The sequence below is a fragment of the Dysidea avara genome, chromosome 9 (assembly GCF_963678975.1).
Source record: "Dysidea avara chromosome 9, odDysAvar1.4, whole genome shotgun sequence".
NCBI lineage: Eukaryota > Metazoa > Porifera > Demospongiae > Dictyoceratida > Dysideidae > Dysidea > Dysidea avara.
In genome coordinates, this window is record NC_089280.1 from 7,866,401 (window position 1) to 7,889,821 (window position 23,421).

The following is a 23,421-nucleotide window of genomic DNA, read 5'->3' on the forward strand; positions in this document are numbered from 1 at the left end:
TCTACATAGATCCACCTATGGCTGGAATTCATCACTTGTTTACCCCATGGTGACTGCTCCATTTGTGTATCTCAAACCTGCTATTTTTACACTTGGTTTTTGCTGTAACTCCATTGCATCAAAAGACACTGCTACAATGATCAGCCTATATATCTACATACCAATTCTCAAGTTATTCCCATATATGTATGCATGTAGCCATGACAAAACTTCAATAATTTTTACATGAGTATATACACTGCTTGAAGTATCTTAGTTTACTACAGTGGTATATCCCCAATATATGGAACAGTTAATTGTTTGTTATTTTAGTAGTTTTTCAGTAAACCCGCATTCACTGATGTTTTACTGAGAGTTTAAAACTTAGTAAAATAATTATGTTCCATATACTTAAGTTTACTGACACTTTACTATCAGTATAACTACAGTAAGGCATCTTAACAAATTAGTAAACTAAGAACCTTCAAGCAGTGATATATATATATATATAATATTACTGTAGATACATATTTATCAGATTCATGACAACCTTAGTGCATTAATTCACCTTTATAATGCTCTTTATTAGCACCAATGTTCAAGGCATTTGATTTACGTTTTATAACAATTCTTGCAAAGTGTGTAAAAAGAAATCTAAGCCCTCTGTAGATTCCTCAAAGTTTAAGAAGAATAAACAATTATTTTGAGTGCCCATATATATATATACCTTGCAAATGGTTGATGCGAATTTAATCAAATTTGTTGTGTGGTCTACACTACAGCTATAAAGCAAAAATGGTATGCTTTGGAGAAGGGACCATGAACTGACTGCTTGATGAGAATTGGCATTGGCCATAAAAGCATATTTCTTAAAAGTTGCATAGCAGCTTTAAATAATCTTTATATTACCCAATTAATATTCATACCATTGAATGGATATTAGATATGTAAAAGCTAGAGGGGTATCACCATGATGGTGTTGTTATGCAGCATAAAGATTAGGCATCAATCCCTGGGCATATAAAATCAGTTTGCATTAATGTATTTAAAAGTAAAAAAAATGATGTAATGTTGCAGAATGCTTCTTTGCAAAGTTTGACCATTGCAGAAGCCTTCCTCCCTTCTATATAGCTACACATTCTTTTATATAATCCACGGAAACATATGGCATCAAGGGAAGGTTGCATCTATGTTCTATTGCCATGAGGGAAGGAGCTGGATGCACCAGATCGGTATTAATATGCTGGCATAATTTGTGACCAGGCCTGCGAAAACAGGGCATGTGGGCACAAACTACACCCCATCACTCTATAGGGCATATCTCAGTATTGGAAATGTATATTTCCATTCTGTAATTTGTATTATGATGCCAATTAAATGCTTTCTAAGAAGTGAAAATTGCAATGCCATTGCATAATGGTACAAAATGTTATGAGTGATGAAAGTGTGAAAAAGTAGGAAAAAATCATGTGCCCACATGCCCTATTATCACAGGCCCGGTCACATTTTAGGTTTAATAGGGGATGAAAAGCATCAATCGCATAATGCTAGCATAATTAGCAACACAATGGGGAAATTTCCATATAACATCTGCTGCAACAGTCATGAAGTCATAAGCTAACCTGTTTTGGACAGTTAAGTGACTTCTGATGAGTAGAAGCAATGCACTACAGTTTTAGGAACAATTTTACACTTGACGAAATGAATGCATTTTATTTTTATAGTTAGCATTTATTTTTAAGTTTTGTAGTCTCACACATGCCCATGTGAATCTATCGATCCAAATTAAGATAGATGCATGCCCAGTGATCATGAGATAGAATTTATAGAAATGAGAATGCTTTGATTGTCAGTTTTTCTGCAAGGCAATTTTTTTCTATGGCAGAGTATCTTTCTTCCAATGAGAGTACTAAAAGTGCCACTGGAACCTGATCATCTGTTGAATATTGGATTAGAAGCATGCCAATACCTTGGTCTGAAGTGTCCCTTGTACTGGTTGGATTCCAAAAGCCACATAATTATATACAATTTGGAAGGTGAGAATTTTTTTATTCTGTGGCTTTATATGGTGTAAATGCCGAAGGTCTGCCTGTAATTTATGCACATTATATATTGGCTATATGTGCACATGTATACTAGTACTATTACAATTTTTATAGTACTTTTTGCATACATATGACATGTATATGTCACAACTCTTTTACACAAAAAAACAGTGAGGAAAATTTGCTAGAAGCTGCATCAAACACATTCCATAGTGTGGCAATTACAGATTGCGCACCAGTTGCTTGAAAGACTTGAGCATGACTGACTGGAGACTCAATAGAAATACGTAAACCGGATGATGAAGAACAAGCAGACAAATAAACTAATCATGTGTCACTCAAATTCATTGAACAAATAGCAAGACCAGTCAACTGTCCTGATCCAGTATTTTCAGAGATACGAACAAATTTCCTGACAGGTATGTGTTGACACCTGTAAAGAGTAGTCCTGAGAAAGCATTAGCCCATAAATGTTTACCAAAAATGTGACTTCCATGTCCAGGTTTTGATACAAAGGCATGGGTTGCAAAATGGAGGAGATTGAACATTTATGGCAGTCATTACGGTGGCTTTGTCACCTGTAAACCTCTCTATAGAAAGTAAAGTGTTATCATTAATGAATAAGATATGTTCCATGTTATTGGCTTCTTCTTCTGAGTCCAACTTTCTCCACAACAGAAGTGATAATATGAAGGGATTGACACATATCATTGATGATATCAACAATTAAGAGATCCAGTCTCCAATTGATGTGGACTTCTAAGCTGAACTTTGGATTCGTAAAAGTAATGCAGATATGACTGCTGGAAGCGGTAATAGGATTTGTAGGACTCAATGATTGATCTGAATAACCCATTATATCTTGAAGCAATTCCACGAAGAGCCTCTTGATTAGATGTGAGTATGACAATGGCAAACTTTTGATAAAGCATCTTGTTGTCAGGGAAAAGTATCAAGTCAAATGGTAGTTCAGCCATTGAAAGATCAGGACAAAGGACCACTTTCTTCAGTCTACTCTCCTCAAGAACAAGTCTTACCTCAGATGGAAAATTATTTCACACAATTGGCAGAAAATTTTCTGAATTTTCTGAATTTTCTAAGCTTTATAACTCTTCAATCCAAACATTAACTAAATAATTGAAGTTGCTAATATCAGCAATGAATTATTATTATTATTATTATTATTAACACTTTACAGTGACCAGCACTGAAGGTCTACAGCAACATGTGCTGAATGAAAGTGGATTATATACTTTTGGTTTAATCACACATTTAATGCAATTGTCATATGCATACAGATAACAGTACTCTATAACTACTTCGTCCTCACAGATAACTTTTTGGATTGGCTCATAACGATGGCTGAAGATAATGTTCAGTGCAGCTGGGCTGGGAACCTTCTTGGTTAACTTGTCAGCCTCTTCCCTGTGCCTATTAAGAATTTGTGAAACTGATTTGGGGTCTATTTCCTGTCCATGCATCTTTTTGTAACTTGAGATGGGTTTGAAGAAAAGTGTTTCTCAGACCCACCTCAATAAGAAGAACACAAAACTCAGAATAAAGTGATTTCCAGCATTGACTAACAATTGTGGGTTGTTAAGAGAAATTTTGGCAGCCACCTCAAGGATCATATTGTGTGGACCACTGATAATTGATCCCATTTCATCCAGAGACCATATGCCACTTAAAATCCATTTGCTAAATATCTGCAAATATAAATACTGTTGAAGTTCAAAACTTGCAACAGCCATTTCATCCTGATTATCATCAGCAAGCACATCTGTAAAATATATAACAACTTAGTTAACATGTGATTGTATTTGCATACAAATACTGTTCTTGAGGTTTAAGCTATGGTGGTTACTCCACTTATTTTTCAACTATGTACATTTGCAGTACTTTGTAGATATAAAATGTGACAGTATATCACAAAAATACTTTATACAGTGATCCCTTGATTATCCGGCCATTGATTATCCAAATTTTTGGTTATCAAAATATGGAGGTGACTGTTCTATTAGAGTATTTGTCTAAAGTGTGTGTTCTATTAAAGTAATTGAACAGGGCTCTGTATCATAAATAAACTTCTATTATCCAAACTTTTCGATAACCTAAACACAGTCACGGCCCAAGTTTTATGGGGTTAATAATTAGTTACCAAACAATTTAAGTAGCTATATAGGAATCCCACAAAAAATGATGTGTACCACCTAAAATGTCGCCTTTACATCTTATGCGATGAAAAATACCTTTACCTGCACAAAAGCAGCTATACTGTGAAAAAAAGTTAAAATACCTGGGTGAAAAAAGTTGTGAAATCAAAGGTGGCAGCCAACAAATGGCTGCAATGACATAATTTTTAACACAGCCATTATTAAAATTTATTAGCATTAACATCATTGCAGCCATTCGTTGGCTGCCACCTTTGATTTCACAACTTTTTTTCGTCCAGGCTTTTAAGGCTGCATCTGTTCACAGCTTAGCTGTTATGTGTAGATATCACTTATTTTTGTAATTGCAAGTTCCAAAGCCAGTCTATGGTTGGCCTTGATACTTCCTTTCAACTTTTTCCCCTTTACTATAGAAATTGTCAAAGACAAAGAACTGAAATATGACAAACTTTGAAGGCATGTATATCTCAATGATAGCTGGGCAGATTCGGAAATGGGAGATTCCCAACCCTAAGAAAGTTTCAACAGCAGAGATGATTAATTATACCATTCAAGCACTATGGAGCTATGGATACATGAAAATGACATTTTCTGGTTATGTAAAATGAGTATGTCGCCCACCTGCACTGGCTGTACTTAATTGGCAGCACAAAAAACTTCATATATAATCTTTGTATATAGTACTGTAATAGAGCACACAATTTTTCTGAACATTTTATATAGATTGTTTTAGAATTTCACTAATAGATGTATGAGTTGTACTAAACCAGAACTTTTATTTATAAGGTAGAAATTAAGTGAGTTGACAACTGACAGCAGTGACCGCTGACAGAGTAGTAAAGGGCTTGGGTATATAGGTGTGGAAGTCCCTGGTTTGAAACCTGGAGATTTTTCTGACCCTTCAGGAAATTTAACAGCGGGAAGAGATCTTCTTGTGGTTCCCTTATAGACTATTTGTGGTGACAGAAAATGGCCAGACATGGTGACATTTAAAACTGCAGTGATTTGTCTTCTATCATATATTCCTGTGATTGCAGCTCTTTTGCTTCCTTCTGCCTCCATCGTCCAGTTACTATCAGGAACGTCATTAAAGCACTGTTAATTTTCACCACAGTTATCACTTAATTATTGATGCTTGTATTTCAATAATTACAATATCTATATTCGAAAACAATTTGTATTTCCAATTTTTCAAAAATTAAACCTTTCAAAAGTTTCCTGCTGTACATATGGCACGTATAGGTGGCCAGATGTAGAATTTTTTTTAAATCATCAAACGTCAGATTTTTCCTGCCTGCCTGCCTGCCTGCCTGCCAGCCCACAAATGAAGCAGCTCACAGCCACCATTTTACGCCACAATAACAGACTCACCAGTGGAATGTGCCTATTGGGGTTCTGATGAGTGTGTGCTCTCTGTGATTACAAAACCTGTACTCCCAGCCATAAACTATATACTTGATATTGAGGTGAACCAAGCATAGTATAATTATAATATTACATATCATAATTATATATAACTTTTAAAGCATTAAAGTTCCAGGTCTGCTAGCATATGCATGCTATAACTAACTCACTGCTATAAATCAGGAAACTAGTACTACTGGAAACCAATCTATAGATATGTTCTTAATTAGTATAAGAAAATGTCCATTCTAGAATTTAGCATGCATGCATGACCAATTAGTTTGCTGCAACTTCTAAAACTTCCCTCAATAGCTAAGTTTGCAGTATCATACTGAGACAATCATGTGACCCATCATCTACTGTATAACTAAATCCCATGCATGCAGTACAAAACTAGTGGGGGGTTTAGCTGATGCCATCAAGATGGCTGGGGCTTTGACTTCTATTTAAAAACCATGAAATCATCTGTGCAGGCTAGGGTCGTGCATGGATGCTAAGCCCTTCCCTTTAAATTCTGAATCTCCCCATGCCAGGCTGCAGTGGAGAAACCCCAGCTTATGCCCTGTTATAACTAGCTAGAATAGATACACAGATAATTATGCTAAGCTAACTATCTGGAGTCCATAATTATACTAATTTAAAGATTCTACTCAACCATGTGACGTGGTTGTTATTTTCGACCATATTGTATAGTCTAGACAATGATAATGTGCTCTTGGCCAGGAAGAAATAATTACTACTTTAGGAGAACCATCACAGACGTTATGTTCTAGAACAAATTATGGCAAAAGATAAATAAAGTATTGCAGAATTCTGATTTGCAACCTCCTAGCTATCATCTGCTTTTACTAGCTATATGATGCCAAAACTCTGACAACATTACCAGCTATTTAATACTTGAAAACGAAAGACTGCTCTATTAGAGAGTTTTAAAATGGCTTTGTCATAAATGACAAATAGTTGTACTGAGCACTAATTGATGTGTACAGACAGCTTTATTGATCATATTTAACTAATGAAATCCATATTATATTCATATGGTTTTAAGTGCCTGGACTATGTCGCCACTATTACATATCTTAAACAAGATTTATAGTTGCAGTGAATTCAGTAATCCATACAGTACTGCTAATAACACTCTAAATGTCAAAGCCTATAATCATTCTTTGAAGGATTGCTGTGTGCTGTAACAAAAAAAGGGTGACTGCATTATTAGAGGAAATCAAGATTTATATGTAACAGCAGCAGCTATACACTTACAATCAATTTGCTTGCTTTGACATATTGAGTGGTTAGCTAGATGGCTGTTTATCTAGCTAATGAAATCCCTACAATTGTAAAGTATATTCACACCACTACTGGCAACACATCTGACTATATAGCTAATTTTATTCATTATTAAAGAAAGTTTATTAGTCCCTATGGTCATATAGCACCGTGCTAAGCATTTCTGCTTAAAAGCATTCTTGAAATGCTCTGTACAGTACTAAATTAAAATCCATAATGACTGTATCCACCGATTCTAATAGCTAGAGCATTTTATGTTATACAATTTAAATCTGTTTGTTTTGTCACGGTGCTAGTTTGTAGTTAATTACTTTTTGTGTGCATGTAGCTACTCTTATTGTATGTATTTGTCACAGAGCATAGCTGAACTCGCAGCTGAAGAACAGCCTCTTTTGGCTGATGCGAGGGCTGATGAAACTGTTCAAGTAGGCCGGTATTCTCCGTATATAAACAATTATAAGAAACACTTGTACTATAGGTATTATTTCATCTACAGTAGTTGGAACATGTTCAGTTGATATTGTGATGTTTGATAGGCAGAGCTCTCAACCTGTCAGTTACCTTAGAGTGATGACTGAGTTTAAAATGAATGAGAAATAAATATGTATAGAGTGAGACATGCTGGTGAACATCTGACAGTGTGCAAAACATACTTAGCTAAGGGGTCTGGTGGCCATGTACCCTGGGAAAATTTTGAAAAATAGCTAGACTATACAGATTTGAAAGCATCTTATAATTAAAATATTATTATTAATGTAAGTGATAAAGCAGTAAAAACAACTCACTTGCATGGTACAACTATACTATTTAGCTACAGTATGTAACATAGTCTATAGAGTTATTGTTTGCTACTGTGAGCTTTATTGTATTCAACACACAAAGAATACACCATAGCTGGCAGTGCACAAAGGCCACTGTGAAAGGGGAGTAACTTGTACTGAGCTAACCAGATATTACAAGTAAACAACCACTGTGAATAATATTGGGTGCTATTCACTATAGGAAGCCTTAGAGATAAAAATTAAATTTGCTGCTCCATATGAAAAGCATCACAGTGCAGCTGCACGTGTATTTGCATGTGATACAAGCGAGCCGGCGCCGTTCACTACGAAAGTTCAAGTACGAAAGTATACAGCTCGTTGTCGCGGGGTACAAAGATTGTAACGGGCTCGGATTGTTATTATTATTATTATTGCTGAGCAGTCAGCCCTGCTGGTGTGCTCAGATTTGCCCAAATACATGCAACACAATTACAATAATGATTGTAGTCCAGTCACGGTTCTAAAAATGTCAGCATCTACAACTTCAATAAGATCTACTGGTAAAGAGTTCCAATCATTAATTGTTTTTGAAAAATAACTATTATGGTGTGCTGTGGTAGATACATGTGGTAAGATGTAGTGCAGTGGATGGTACTGTCTCGTGACGTTGGTAGTAAGTTAATAGAGACTATATTATAAAGCTAGACAGTCTGTTTCTGAAAAATGCGTGAGATTTTTGCAAAACTATGTGTGAGTTGCAAAATCAAGAGTGAGATTGGAGTCAAATGCGTGTGTCTCACGCGCAATGCGTGAGAGTTGAGAGCTCTGGATAGGTATTGATTTCTAGTGTGTGTCGCAACCCACAATCGAAATTCTCAACTCATTTGCGGCAACAAATTTGGCGCCAAATATTCAGAAATCGATGGAGACCACAGTCGCTCTGTCTCAGGAGAAAGACATGGACAGGACTAAACACCAAGAGTATTCGCCTTTGCTGATTCTTCCCGATGAGTTGTTGCTTTATATCATATCATTTTTACGCGCTACGCGTGACTTACTGAAAATGCGCTACGTATCGAGGAGACTACGAGCTGTGAGTGAAACATCATCGCTTTGGAGTGAGTTTGTGTGGCCGCTTTATGATCATCGAGAGGAAAAGTCTGTGATTAACGTGTTGGAAGTTTGTGGGCAATACGTTAAGAGATTGATCTTCCCAGATCACGTGACACCTTTGATACTGTGTAAGATGGTGAGTCACTGTAAAAATATAACTCAACTTAGTATACCAACTGGAACTGAGTTAGCTGTACAGGAATTGAGTAAAACCGTACAACACATGCAGCACATAGAGAAATTGGAAGTTAAGTTTAGCAGTACTGATATCACACCTTTACTTCGTAATCTGTATGAACTCACAATTCATGTGCCAAGAGATACCTGTAGATCCTCGCTATGTGAATTATGGGTACTACAATGGAGAGAAAAGGAGTTCTTGCCACAGAAACTTACAATTGTCACTGAAGGCATGCCCAGTGGAATACAGAAATCTTTGCAAGAGTTGTTGGTAGAGATTTTTGTGTATTATGACCCACATAAAGATTACATATCTTGCTTCAAGTTGTACAATAATTTCCATGCGCCTTTAAATCTTTTTCCTAATTTACCAGAATTTCAATTGTCCTATGGTAAATCGGCTAGAACACCATTTGCGCAGTGCAGAGATTATGGAATTTTTGGCTTAGAAGAAGACTTTTTAGCAATGGCAGACGATGATGTATCACTGGTTAAAGCACAGATTACTACACTGAAAGAAGTTTCTTGTGATTATACAAATACATATACGGGTGGTCTTAAATTTATCACAGAGTTTAGCTTTGGCTGTGACGACTCTAATTCAGTCTTTTCTGGCCATCTGGAGCAATTAGCTATTGCATGTCCCAATCTTCAACGTCTTGACCTGGAGTTCCATTCTGAATCTCTAATAAGTCTACAGGGTCTTCAGGCAATTGCTCAGTCTTGCAAAGAGCTGTGTGGGTTGAACCTCGGGCATATACCATTAAAAAACATTGAGAGCCACATAAAATTATGGAAGATATTGAGTTGCATGAAGTTGACACACCTGTGTATGGAGGTTTGTGCTTTTATAGGCAACAGCAAATCTAAACAACAGCTTACTCGCTTGTTTAAAAAATGTACTAATTTACAAGCATTACAGTTAGACTCGTTTTGTCATGAAGTGTGTAAAAGGGCTCATGTTAGTTGGTTTCTGTTGTCCAACTTTCCAGCACTGAGGTATTGTAGGTTGAATACTAATGATCCAAATGTTATACAAGGCATAACTCTTGCATGTAAGGAGCTGGTATGTTTATGCTACGAGTCCAATATTGTTTGGCAACCACTCTCACTGTCATCCATCAGCCACCAAAAGTTACAGCAGCTGTACATTGATTCACCAACAACTGTTGTTCCTGACAACTTCATGGAAACCATATCAGCTCCTGGTCATTTAGAACATGTGGTCATCTCTGTTAGCTCACTGACCATTAAGGGGATTACCAGTCTCATTACCAACTCTCCAGGTCTATTAACACTGATAGTCATTACGCAATATGGTGTGTACAATGGAAAACATGTAAGGGTCGCCTCAAAAATTATCATGACTAATTTGAAGAAGAAACTTCCAAAAAGAAAGCTGTTTTCTGTGGGTAACTGCAGGGTACTACAACAAAAGGGTAGTGATGAAAAGTGGTTTGCAGAAGATTTCATGTGTGGTACGGACCTCCAGCCACTGTGGTTGTAATCTGACTGCAGTCCAGTAACCTTTCAAGATACACATAGTTTTATATGTAAATAGTTTTGTTATGACCTAATATTACTCACCATTTTTAGCAGTCATTAATTTGTAGCAGGAGTCTTTTAACGTTTTTGTACTTATTGTATTAGACCACATACAAAGTGAATTTGTATTTACACTTCATAGTTTGTGTAGGGTCAACAAAGCCCTCTAACAGCTATGTAAGCCTTTCAGAAACCCTTTAATAGTATTCATTTGAGAAGCCCTTTGATTTTTTACATGATTTTTATGAAGCTGTACATCCTAAAACAGCTGCATGTGTACAAGGTGTTTTCAGGGGAAGTCTCTAAAGCAAATACAAAAACTGGCCCAAGTACATACTGATGACAGATTCAATTATGTATAAAGTGTACTGGCCATGGGTTTCCAGATTGGAGTTTTAAAGCTGATCTTTAGAACAAATCATACTTGAATTTCTCATGAATCAATTTAGTTTATCAAATGTACTTTGGTCAATTGGTCATTGAAAGCCAGACAAATTAAGTTGATTCACAGTTATTGATCATTGAAAGGTTTCATGAGGATGGGTGGTTTTCATTGAAATGTGCACTGCTGAATCAGTTGATATAAGCTTTAACATTACTATTATCATGATAGCTGTGCCACTCCTATAGTTGCAATTAGTTTCACAAACATTGTAGCAAGCCACTCTACAGTTATCATTAGCTCAAAGCTGCTATCTTTTATAAGCCTTTGGCTTTACTTTTGTCCACTAAGTGAGGGATAAGTATTTAATAGTTTTTGGGGGCATACTCTTCCATTGGTGTCTATACTACATTAGGGCTCCACTACTAATGGATTTAGTGAGAGTGGAGTCTCTTGTCTTAGTAATATTTGGGCGTTGTCTCTTGATGGTCCTTTATTCAGTTGTCCAGTAGTGTTGTGCATGATACAAATGTATTGATAAAAAATTTACTATAATTGTGATACCAATATTTAAATATATATATCCAATTTGTAATCCAATTATTTTTTTATGAAATAAACACGTCACCTAACTGACATAATATCGTGATATACATCGTATTGTGATATCTTCTTAAAATAGTTGGTTAAGTTAGTCTAAATCAGTTGGTCCCAAAGTGTTCATTATATAGAGGTTGCTACAATTTTACTAATATTTGCATTATTGTGCACCTATCAACAATCAAAATTAATCCCGACCTCTCAGGAACCATAACAAGGGATTAGAATTTTTACAATCAGATTCCCTACCCATATGGCATCATTTGTCATCACATCACAACTTTTGTACTCATGCGAGTACAGCAGAACAATGATATACTCACTATGACCATAATAAATATGCTCAGAAGCCATGGCTAGCCACATTCACCCTCTATTGTTCCTGTGAGGGGAAAGGAGGGAAATAATATTCAGAGATTCACTTCCTATTAAAAAATAAGTGAATTGCATTGAACTTTAGCCTGTGTGAGATGTATTCATAAAAAAATGTAGTTGGGTATATATGTCACCGCTACACAGTGATAACAAAAAATGACCATGATTTTTTTTTTCAAATAAACTGCAGAGCAAGGATGTAATATTTATTAAGATCACAGTAAGTATGTGAGACTCAGTAAATCTTCAATATCAAATAGCCAGAATTATTTTATACTATCGGTCCTGTGTTTATGAGACAAACTGTGAGTGATATGTTGAACAAAACAACGAAGGCACATGCAACCTTTTAAAGGAAATGCTGAAATTTGGAAAGTGTTTTCTTAATCCTGATAGATTCAAAGGCACTATAACAACGCAGCTGTTGTAAAGAAATCTGCAGGCATTTAGCTATGTAATTTTTAAAGCTGATGGCACCAGGGCAGGTTGAGATACATACACTCTGTAGAACAAAACACTTGTACTAAATCTCAGTAAAAATAATAATTATTATGAACTCTTGCATCAATCTCAGAGACTAAGTAAAATTTAAAATTTCTATGATTCAACCAACACACAATTCAAGTAATCAGGAGGATGTGAGATTAGGAACTAGTGTGCTGTAGTGAAGAAGAAGCATGCAATCAAAAATAACTGCTTTACATATATGGCTCTTTAAGACAAGACAGAATGCACTGAGCTACAGTAGCTCCTTATCATTGAATGGAAGGAAGAAGAATAGGCTGTATAACTTACATACACAATATTATTAGCTTGGAGTATTAGTCTCAGGGGCGGATCCAGGGGGGGGGGGGGGGGGGCTTTGGGGGCTGAAGCCCCCCCCCCCCCCCCCCCTTCATATTTAGGCTTTACTTGATCAATATGCTGAGTATTATAATGAAATTTTGTCTTAGCATAATTATATGATCACTAATAATACAAATACTCATAAAACCACCTTATAAACATCTTTCCATCAGTGGATTTATGCTAAAGTTTATATAACAAGGACCCGGATCAGCATTGGAGTTGTACAAGATCGAGATACTCTAATAGAGCAGTCAGCTAACTACTCTAATAGAACATTCACTGGAAACATGTAGTTGGTTCTGTTATGGAATTTTTCCAAATCTGCCTGCACCTATACATACAATGAAGTGCATTGGCTTGTTTAAAGGGCTTCATTCATCCACTTGTGTAGTTAATATATATGGCAATACTTAATTCAGGTACACAATTTTCATTGATAATGCTCTCAGATTCAATCTTGTATTGTTCAAATTTCAAAATTTTCCACGTTCAACATTATATTATTCTAACATGCACGTATTCGATGTTGTGCAATTGTGAGAGGGGTGCATCGTGTACTTGGTTGTCTGTACCTACCCAAACATTTTGATTAGCTAGAAAGCCATACCTATAATCTAAAGGCAGTATATGAAATATCTACAGGCAGAAAATATTATGAATTTTATGTGGAAATGTTTCCAAATTGCAGTATTTTAGCATCTATTTTTCAAAAATTTCCTGGGGGGCATGCCCCCAGACCCCCCTAGTTCCAGCATGCTTCGCATGCTGGGAAGTGAGCTTTGCACACCTCTACCCAACAGATTAGTACCTTGAGTTAGCCCCCCCCCCTTTTATAAATCCTAGATCCGCCCCTGAGTCTTATCTATGTGATGTGCAGCATTTCTTTGTTTCTGGGATAGCGAAGGAGAACTGTACACATAGGCAGAATTAATTATCATTTTGAAATACAGGTTTCTAATTGTCACTTTACTAAGAAGACTTAGCTAACATTTTCCCTGTATCTTTGTACAAACTGTCATAACGTACATTACAGTACATGTCATTTAGCATCTTATGGACAAGCACTAGGCCAGTTGCTTCCAAATGAAAAGGTGCAATAAAATGGGTTTGTATTAGGTGACTATACTTATATCTGGTGTAGTTGCCAGCAGCAGAGCATGGTGTCCTATTGTGTAAAACTATTAGCCAGCCACACCATGTCTACATCAGTAAAAGATCAAAATTTTCTTTAGCTGCTCTCCCACAACAGCCAGATACTTTAGTAGCATCCTTTATCCAGCTATGCATACAGCAACCACCCTAGCAAAGGGAGCAGAGATGGAAATATGAGCAGGCTGAGTAGCACTGCAGACATAGATATCGAAATACGCAGGATGGCCATGTTGATAATCAAGGTGATGATTACATTAGGCTTGCACTAACACGTGGGATTCTTGCAGATTTAGAAATTTGTCAACGTAGCTATCACCACAAATCACTTGTAACCAAGTCTATACTAGTATTGTACTGTGTTCAGAATAATAGCTTTTAAGAGAAGGTGGTGAGGAAGGATGATTTCGTGGCCACTAGTTGTGGAATCTTTGGAGTATGGACACATTTTGCACTATCAATTCTTAGCTGATTGTAGACGTAGTTCCACCCAAAGTGGCTAGGAGAAACTTCCATCAATAACTTTCAGTTATGTGAGCAAACATATTTACAAATTCCTAAGCAAACATATTTATTTTATGATATTGGGCTCTAGCTACAAGGTTTGGATGATGACTTCCCTTTTCCTCGCATAATTGTACTTTCTGGCTTTCCTGTAGTTATGTTTGTAGTCATAGTTTAATGTTTCATTGTGTAAAATAGCCATGGTTCCACCTTTTTATAAATGCAGTGCTAATAGGTGAATTATTTTATAATTTTTTGAGCACTTGTTTCACAATGAAGGAAGGTGCTAATGGCAAAATTTCCTTGATAGCATCGTGATTCCCAAAGCAAGAGGAGTTCGTGAATGTTTTGTGTCTGTACCCCCAAGAAGATGGAAGGTATGAACGTTAGTCCATCTTGTGTTGGACAAGTGGTTCACTATAGCTTTGTTCTCATGTTTTTGCCTTCGTTTTGCCATGGTTGCAGAAAGGGTCTGGAAGACACAACTTATATTATCTAGTAATGGATTAGCCTGTTTATCGAGAATTTGATAACATGAGTTACATCTCCATATAGGAGTAAGTTCAGTATGACCATTTAATTTAAGCACCTGTTACATTCCGTATTGTCACTGTACAAATTGATTTCAGTTCTGTTGTTACCACCTTGTAGGACTGTAACTTTAAACATGCTTGGCTTCTAGAGCTGGAACTTCATTTTACCATTCCTTTGGCTATTTAAAGAAAATGTAAATTCAAAAAATACACTATAGTACTAACATGCATGTGGGGGTCTTGCAGATTCAGTCACAATTATTGGCAGCTGTTTGTTCTTCGCATATTATGCTGATTGAAAACACATGAAAATGTTAAACTAATATAAAACAAATTCCCCGAAAGGGATTTTTTTGGGACCTTGGATATGCTACAGTTTTAAAATGATACCATACTTTCTTTTATACCATTTTTGTCCAGGTTACAAGTTTCATCTACCAGACTATTATGCATAGATATGAGATACAACACGTGCATGTCACAACTGAAATAAAAACCATTAAACAACAACAAATAAAAAGTGATTGTAAGTATAAAACTTTACAACTGTTATATAGTTCAATTGACATGCATGCACAAAGTAACTAGTGTGCCCATAACTGAATATAGATTAGTCCTAGGTTGTACATATTGTATTCTAAACAAAAAAAATTATCAGTAACATTCTAGATGTTCAAGAACAGTGGGAAATCACATCCTAAGCAAACATATGCAGCCCAATTGTGCCAGTGATTGAACTCAGGGTCCTGTTGCATTGCTGATTTTGCTAAAATCAATGCCTCTGAAGGACTAACACCTCTGTTACACAAAAAAGAATAAAAAAGCGAAGAAAATTTGCTAGAAGCGGCATCAGACACGTTCCATAGAGTGGCAATTACAGACTGTGCACCAGTTGCTCGAAAAGCTTGTGCAAGACTGACTGGAGACTCATTAGAAATACGTAAACCGGATGATGAAGAGCAAGCAGACAAATAAACTAATCGTGTGTCACTCAAATTCATTGAACAAATAGCAAGACCAGTCAACTGTCCTGATCCAGCATCTTCAGAGATGCGAACAAATTTTCCTGACAGGTATGTATTGGCACCTGCGAGGAGTAGCCCTGAGAAAGCATTAGCCCAAAAATTTCCACCAAAGATTTGACTCCCATGTCCAGGTTTTGATACAAAAGCATGGGTTGCAAAATGGAGAATAAATGGAGATTGGACATTTAAGGCAGCCATTACAGTGGCTTTATCACCTGTAAACCTCTCCATAGAAAGTGGAGTGTTGTTATTAGTGGATAAAATATGTTCAATATTATTGGCTTCTTCTTCTGAGTCTGGAAGCAGTTCGACTTTCTCCACAGCAGAAGTGATAATATGAAGGGATTGAAGCATATCACTGATGACATCAACAAGAGATCCAGTTTCCAATTGATGTGGGCTTTCTAAATTAAAATTTGGATTGGTAAAAATAATGCATTTATGACTACTGGAAGCGGTAATAGGATTTGTAGGACTCGATGGTTGATCCGGTAAACCCATTTTATCTTTAAGCAATCCAATGCTCATTCCACGAAGAGCCTCTCGGCTAGATGTGAGTATGACAATGGCAAACTTTTGATAAAGCATCTTGTTGTCAGGGAAAAGTATCAAGTCAAACGGTAGTTCAGCCATTGAAAGATCTGGACAAAGGACCACTTTCTTCACTCTACTCTCCTCAAGAACAAGTCTTACATCAGACGGAAAAATTATTTCACACAACTGGCAGGAAATTTTGGAATTTTCTAGAATTTCTAAACTTTGTAACTCTTCTATCCAAAGATTAACTAAATGATTGAAGTTGCTAAAATCAACAATGAATGAAAGTGGATTACCTTCAGGTTTAATCACCGTAATTCCACAAGTAATGCACTTGTCATAAGCATAAAGATAACAGTACTCTATAACTACTTCGTCCTTGCAAATAACTTTTTGGATTGGCTCATAACGATGGCTGAAGATAATGTTCAGTGCAGCTGGGCCAACCTTCTGGGCTAACTTGTCAGCCTCTTCCCTGTGCCTATTAAGAATTTGTGAAACTGATTTGGGGTCTATTTCTTTTCCATCTTTTTGTAACTTGCATACATCAAGGTAGGTTTGATGAAAAGTGCTTCTCAGGCCCACCTCAATAAGAAGAACACAAAACTCAGAATAAAGTGATTTCCAGCGAATAATTGTATTGACTAACAGTTGTGGGTTTTTAAGAGAAAGTTTGGCAGCCACCTCAAGGATCATATTACGTGGACCACTGATAATTGATCCCATTTCATCCAGAGACCACATGCCACTTAAAATCCATTTGCTAAATATCTGCATGTATAAATACTGTCCAAGTTCAAAACTTGCAACAGCCATTTCATCTTGATTATCGTCAGCAAGTATATCTGTAAAATATATAACAACTAGTTAATGCATATTGGAATTACATACAAATACTGTTTTAGTGTATTTTAACAAAATAGTATACTGCATTGAAAATGACATTGTTCTGTTGCTTAGATATACAATTAAAAGTTGTAAAATTTTGCCCACGTGCAGTTTGAGCTATGGTGGTTACTCCACCTATTTTTCAACTATTGTATGTACATTTGCAGTATATGTAATACTTTGTCATAACATGTGATGGTATACCACAACAATGCTTCATATAAAATGTTGTTTTCCTGCAGGGGGAGCTGTGGATGTGAGGGGGCTGATCATTGTTTAAAATCTCTGGAGACATAGTTGTATCAATCTACACATCTAACCAAAGTTTTGGAACCTATATATAATTGTTACAGTCAATGAGTTTTTTATACATCTTAAATACATAGGACTAATAACTACATTTAGTATTATAGCTATTTAGCATTTATAGCCAGTATATTATGATAGAGAAATTTAGTAAAGTGGGAAGATACTCGCAAATTGAGAGGTCAGTGGTTAAATCTCTGCACTAAGGAACTGTTGTTACAGTAGGACCACTTTTAGAAGCATTATATACTTTATGGAATACTACAACTGCTCTATTGGGGTAGTTGAATGTTCTATTAGAGCATATCAATATTATTGGGGTTTTCAACCCCACTCCTAGAAATATATTTCGGCAACATCTTGTTAGGGAGGGAAGGTAAACCCTCCCTCTTACTGTAGTTAAAAACCTTTACTTTTGAAGATTAAATTTTCTCGTACAGTACAGCCACAATATACAGACTAGGGCTGCAACAGATGTAATTTTTACTACAGTATCCAAATATCCTGAACAAAATCTTTACGGATAGTGACATCATCACTTGCTATAAAACATTATATATTTTATCATGAATATGTTTATTTTACTAGTACTTTAGAATAGGAACAAGCAACATAATATTATATTCATTTGAAAATTAAGTTTGTAGTAATGTTAAATGTGGAAGCTATGTACAGTGGACTATTGGTTATCTGAATCTCAATATGTCTCAGGCAATGGTAAAAGTGTTTAGATAAGTGAATAATTGTTTGGACAACTGAAGTCCATACATTTATATACAGAGCTCTGTTGAAGTGCTCTAATACTTGTACTAAAAATACTCTAATAAAGCAGTCATCTCCAATTTTGGATAAACGAGGGTATGGATGAACGAGAGCTAGTCGGATAACTGAGGGTCTACTGAATCAAGGATAAATTGCTTTAAAATATTAGGAACTATTCTGATGGCTTCAAATTTCTATCCGAATAATACGGATATCAGACAGCTGCCTAAGTTGACTGGACATATGGAAGATTAAAAAGCCTGCCATGTCTACTGGTAATGTGCCACACGCCTAATACAGCACAGCCATTGACAATGGGAGATTTTCGGTCACTTCTTTGGGTTGCAAGAATGTATACTATCTCCTGGCAGTCTAGTGACAACCTACGTACATAGGCAGCAGAAAAAAAGAGGCATTGTTTTGGCATGATGAAACCCAAGTGTGCCTTTATAACAATTCATGGTGCCTTGGGTTTCTATTTCAATAGAAGATTTTCACTATTTCTATACTCCCTGATTGACCGGCTGATGAAAATGTAAACCTATAGTGGAATTTACCTTCAGAAGTAATTTACATGAGCACAAGTTCATAAATATCATGCCATATATACAAGTCATTTGAAAATTTTGTACCTATTCTATTTTATGGTGCATAACTTACATGATCCAAAAAGAAAATATTCTGCATCATCCACAGTGTATAGCATAGGTGACTTATTCTTCATTTCTTCCATGCGAAGTTTAACAGCAGAAATGGTTGCACAGGAATCCTTACCACTGAACAAAACATCCGCTTCAAATTTTAATTCCCCAGTCATCACAACACTACCTTCCCTTGGAATTGCATCTTTTTCAACCACGGTCAAGGTGCTAAGGCAAGTCTCTCTGAGCCCATTGTGCTCCCATGAACTATCTGTAAGTTTTGGAAGAGCCTCTTTCATTTTTTGTGAGTATTGTTTAACTTGCTGAATGTCATTATCTGTCAGAACATAATTACGGCCATGAAATGACTTCAGCAGACCAATCAATGTGCACAAATAAGGAACAATGTACAAGTCTTTATTAGTTAGAACGCCACCATTTGAAAAAAATGGCAAGAGAGATTCACAAATTGCTTGTCTTTCTTGGTGACCACAGTTCATACAATCCAATGTATAGGCTCTAGCATTGACCACCATCACACAGAGAACAATGAGTGGACATATAATGGGATACAATATGGGATCAATGGTTGTTGCCAAATTGCCTGAAAATTTTATTCCCTTTTCTAGGACCTTTCCAATTATTTCTTTTTGAAAATTAACTGGCTGAGAATTAGCACAATACACAAGAGACTGGAGGCCATGGATCCAATTTAGCATGTCTGGTGAAATACTGTGCCCAAATTTTGCAAGAATTATCTCTAGTTCTGCTGCTACTTCAAGTAGGTGTTTTGCCATCAATTTTTGAGTCATGGTTGCTTCAGTATGGCGAGCGACACAAACTTTTTCCAAAATTCTGTAAGTTGTTTCTGACAAAATGACAACCCCGGATGGAAGACCAAATGAGTCTATTGCTTTCTGTATGAATCCCTTATACAGAATTCGGTTAGTGAGCAGCCACTGAGTTACGCACTCTTTGCATACGGAATCACTCTGACGGCATTTGTAGCCTTCTTCAGCAGCAGACATTGCATCATACTGTCGTACTTCAAGGCTATTGAGTGCTAGAGATTTACGCATGTAACCCCTACCAAATTTGGGATCTATTTCGATACATCTTTCAGCATCCTGCAATGACTCTTCCATCTTTCCAAGTTTGAAATATGCAAGACTTCTGTTACTTAAGATCTTGTGGTTATCCAAATCACCTTCCAGAGCATTAGTGTAACATGCCACTGCATGTTCAAACTGTTTGTCTTTAATAAAACGATCTCCCTCTTCTTTCAAACTCAACAAACTCATAATATAATTAGTTGATAAGTATCCACCTAAAACAATTAGATTAGATTATCACTTTTTGGCAAAAGGTCAAGGGTTACCCAAAAGGCAAAGTCTGCATAGGCGCTAAAGCCCTTATACACCTATCACTGGCACGACCCGCCCCCATGGTATAAATAGCAAAACAGAGAATTTGACAAATTCTAGTCCTAAAACTATGATAGAAATATAATAGCTGGAAGAAACGTAATGACATAATCATGATATCAGAAAGTAAACTGGGTGTGAGATCATGCTATGATGTATATGCTATTACACGTTCAGAGGTGATTACCTTATAGTCACAAATTGGCTGCTACTAGTAGAAACATGATATAATTGTACCTTAGTCAGCCCTTCTCGGTATTTGTCCTGTTTCACTTTATTCAAAGATCTTCGCTTAGACTCCTAGGCTCATTGTAAACAAGGCTGTGCATGTTTGCTCTCTAGACAGCTAACTGGTAAACTAGATAAATAGCTCTATCAATAATTCCCTAGTTAAGTAGCCTGACTCGCAAATCTAGGTGGCCTGCAGATTGTCTTAGCAAATGGTGGTCAACTGCCTCAAAACGTAAAACCCAAGATATGCACCTATCATTTTTAACTGCAATAGCTATACCCACATTACAGAGATTAGAGGAATACGTAGCTATACTGATTTGGAGCTAAATTGATTGAAGTTACATGTACAGGCCACGGCCCACACAAGAACCTGCATTTAATACTTCTGAATCTCTTGCAGTGGGCATCAGTAGCCATAAGAAGTTTGCTACTTAATCACAGAATCACTGCAAATTTCACAAACTAATTTGCAGAGGTTTGCTTTATTTCAGTGTAACACTAATTTAAAGGGTATCAAGAGGTCGGAATGCCATTAGAGCATTCCCTTCCAAATATCCGTCATTGAATTCACCATAGAACAAGAAAGTGATTTTTAGCACACTTAAATTTGCTGTGATTTCCTTTTGCTATAGACTCATTTAAATTGCCATTCACTGCTCTTTCCAAATCTAGTCCAGAATCTGAGGTATCTATCATGTATTATACCATTTTTTATATGACCCTGAAACGTCCGATATGGGAGAATTTGTTATACTGCATTGGTTTAGACATACCAAAATTTACATAAATTGGGCTTCTTCTAGCATCATTAATTGTGCTCGCAGAGAGTTGCTCTACACATATCACACCTACAAAGTTGCTGAACAGGCACGAAGTAGGTGGTACAAAATATTTAAAATGTATTGGATGTGCTTGTTCCAGCTGGAATTTTTGCCCTTATACAAAGTATAGCAAATGTCTGCAAACTTCTTCATGTGATATGCAGGGGATTAGACAAACTCATATGGCCCAGTCAGTAGTGGGGGCCTATGAACTTAACACTAATAAGTGCATAAGTATGATTGGTAAGGTAATTAAAACTAAGGTAAGGCAGGACAATTTTGTAGATAATTTAATTTGCGTTCGTGTTGATAGCTTGTGATCAACACAATCAGTTGCTGCCAAATTTGGTTACAAATAGCATGTGTTTATGCACTTTATGCATACCAAATTGTAAGCGATTCAGTATATCTGTTAGGGAGATATGGCACAAAATACCTGGAGGCGTCAAAAAACGCGTGTGGGACAATTTCGTAGATTTCTGCTGCAAGCTGCGAAGATCACCAATCCTAAGAAAACTATCTTATTTTAGTACTAAACATACAAGGTTAGTCCTTAAAACAGCCACAGATACTCTGCAGCGCTGCATTTCTTGCTCAGTTGATTTCAATACGCAATCATTCGGTGGCATTGGTTGAGCCACAAATTAGGCTTGGTTTTGGAAATTGGTAGCCGCTAATTATTAAAACTAAACAGGTAGAAGTATTACAATGGCACTAATGATTAAAAGAAACAACTTGGAGTGAGCTTTAGTATATGAAATAAAAACTTTGCATCAAAATCATGCTACACTGCTTTAATCAAACCGTGTTTTCGAAAAAAACCAGCTAAGTCAGAACCTACTGCTTTAGTAAAAATTAACCCCCATAGCCTAACAGATATTCACCGTAAATGTTGACTGATTTGATAAAACTGTTGAAAAGTTACAGGCTTACAGCCCAGCAAAGTTGAAATTACGAAATTGCCCCACCCTACACATTTTCTATGGTATGCTGAGGACCTCCAGGGGGGTGGGGCATCAGTGATTACTGTTCAAACTTTACATGTTTATATAGCTATTACAGAATATACACATACAGACGGATATTAACACCAAACAATCAATTGAAACACAACAACCAAGAAGCTGGCTAAATAAAAGAACATGAAAGGCCCCGAACAAGGCGAAATAAAATGGCATCATAGCCGGAACAATACAATGACTAGTATCTGAATAAAACTGACCAAAGTGATCGTCGAAAGGCACTGCTCGTCAGTATAATTCTCGAAGTCACAAGCGAAGCGTCAGCAACTCACCGGTAGGATCGAAGGGCCAGAAATCACCCGCCTAACGCAGGAAAAATTATTAATACCATAAATGGTAACTCAGTAGCCTTTCATGGCTTTTTCTCCGCTCGGCATTTATCGGTTAAATTATAAGCGCCGTCTAGTTGCTCCCCGGATGTCAGTACAACTGGGGCAAGGGGTAGTCACTACCAACAGTCATCTCAAGAGGTAAATCAGCACTGAATCAAGCGATCAAGCTAGACGTCCTAGAAAATGGTGATTAAGCTAGCTCGCAAACAAAATGAGAATTTACGAAAATATGTGCTAAATTATCAAGCAATGAAGGCTGTTTTTAAGCGAAATCAAGTGATCAAGGTATATTTTCGTCGATAAAAATCCTTGATCCCTGTCGCAGATGGTTCTACAGGACTGTAGCTATTGGTAGTGACCACCCCTTGTGGGGTAAACAAAATTTTACCACAGTCTTTACATAATTATCAATCTATGGACCAAAACTGCATTAAAATATCTCCTAAAATCCACCATACAATTTAAGGCTTCCCAATAGGTGTTTTGTGGGTTCACTATACATTTGTAGCTATAGGGCACTAAGAGTCTTTTAAAATTCTATAAAACAAATGT

General features: G+C 36.5%; 1 protein-coding gene across 1 annotated transcript; it reads right to left on the reverse strand.

The window, feature by feature from the left end:
- Positions 1-15,277: 15,277 nt before the first annotated feature.
- LOC136266943 (uncharacterized) lies at positions 15,278-22,838 on the reverse strand. Its single transcript, XM_066061984.1, has 3 exons — positions 22,738-22,838; positions 19,056-20,363; positions 15,278-17,284 (listed from the first exon to the last, which is right to left on the reverse strand). The coding sequence occupies exons 2-3, from the start codon at positions 20,335-20,337 to the stop codon at positions 15,543-15,545; spliced, it is 3,024 nt and encodes a 1,007-aa protein (XP_065918056.1). The 5' UTR covers positions 20,338-20,363; positions 22,738-22,838; the 3' UTR covers positions 15,278-15,542.
- Positions 22,839-23,421: the final 583 nt, after the last annotated feature.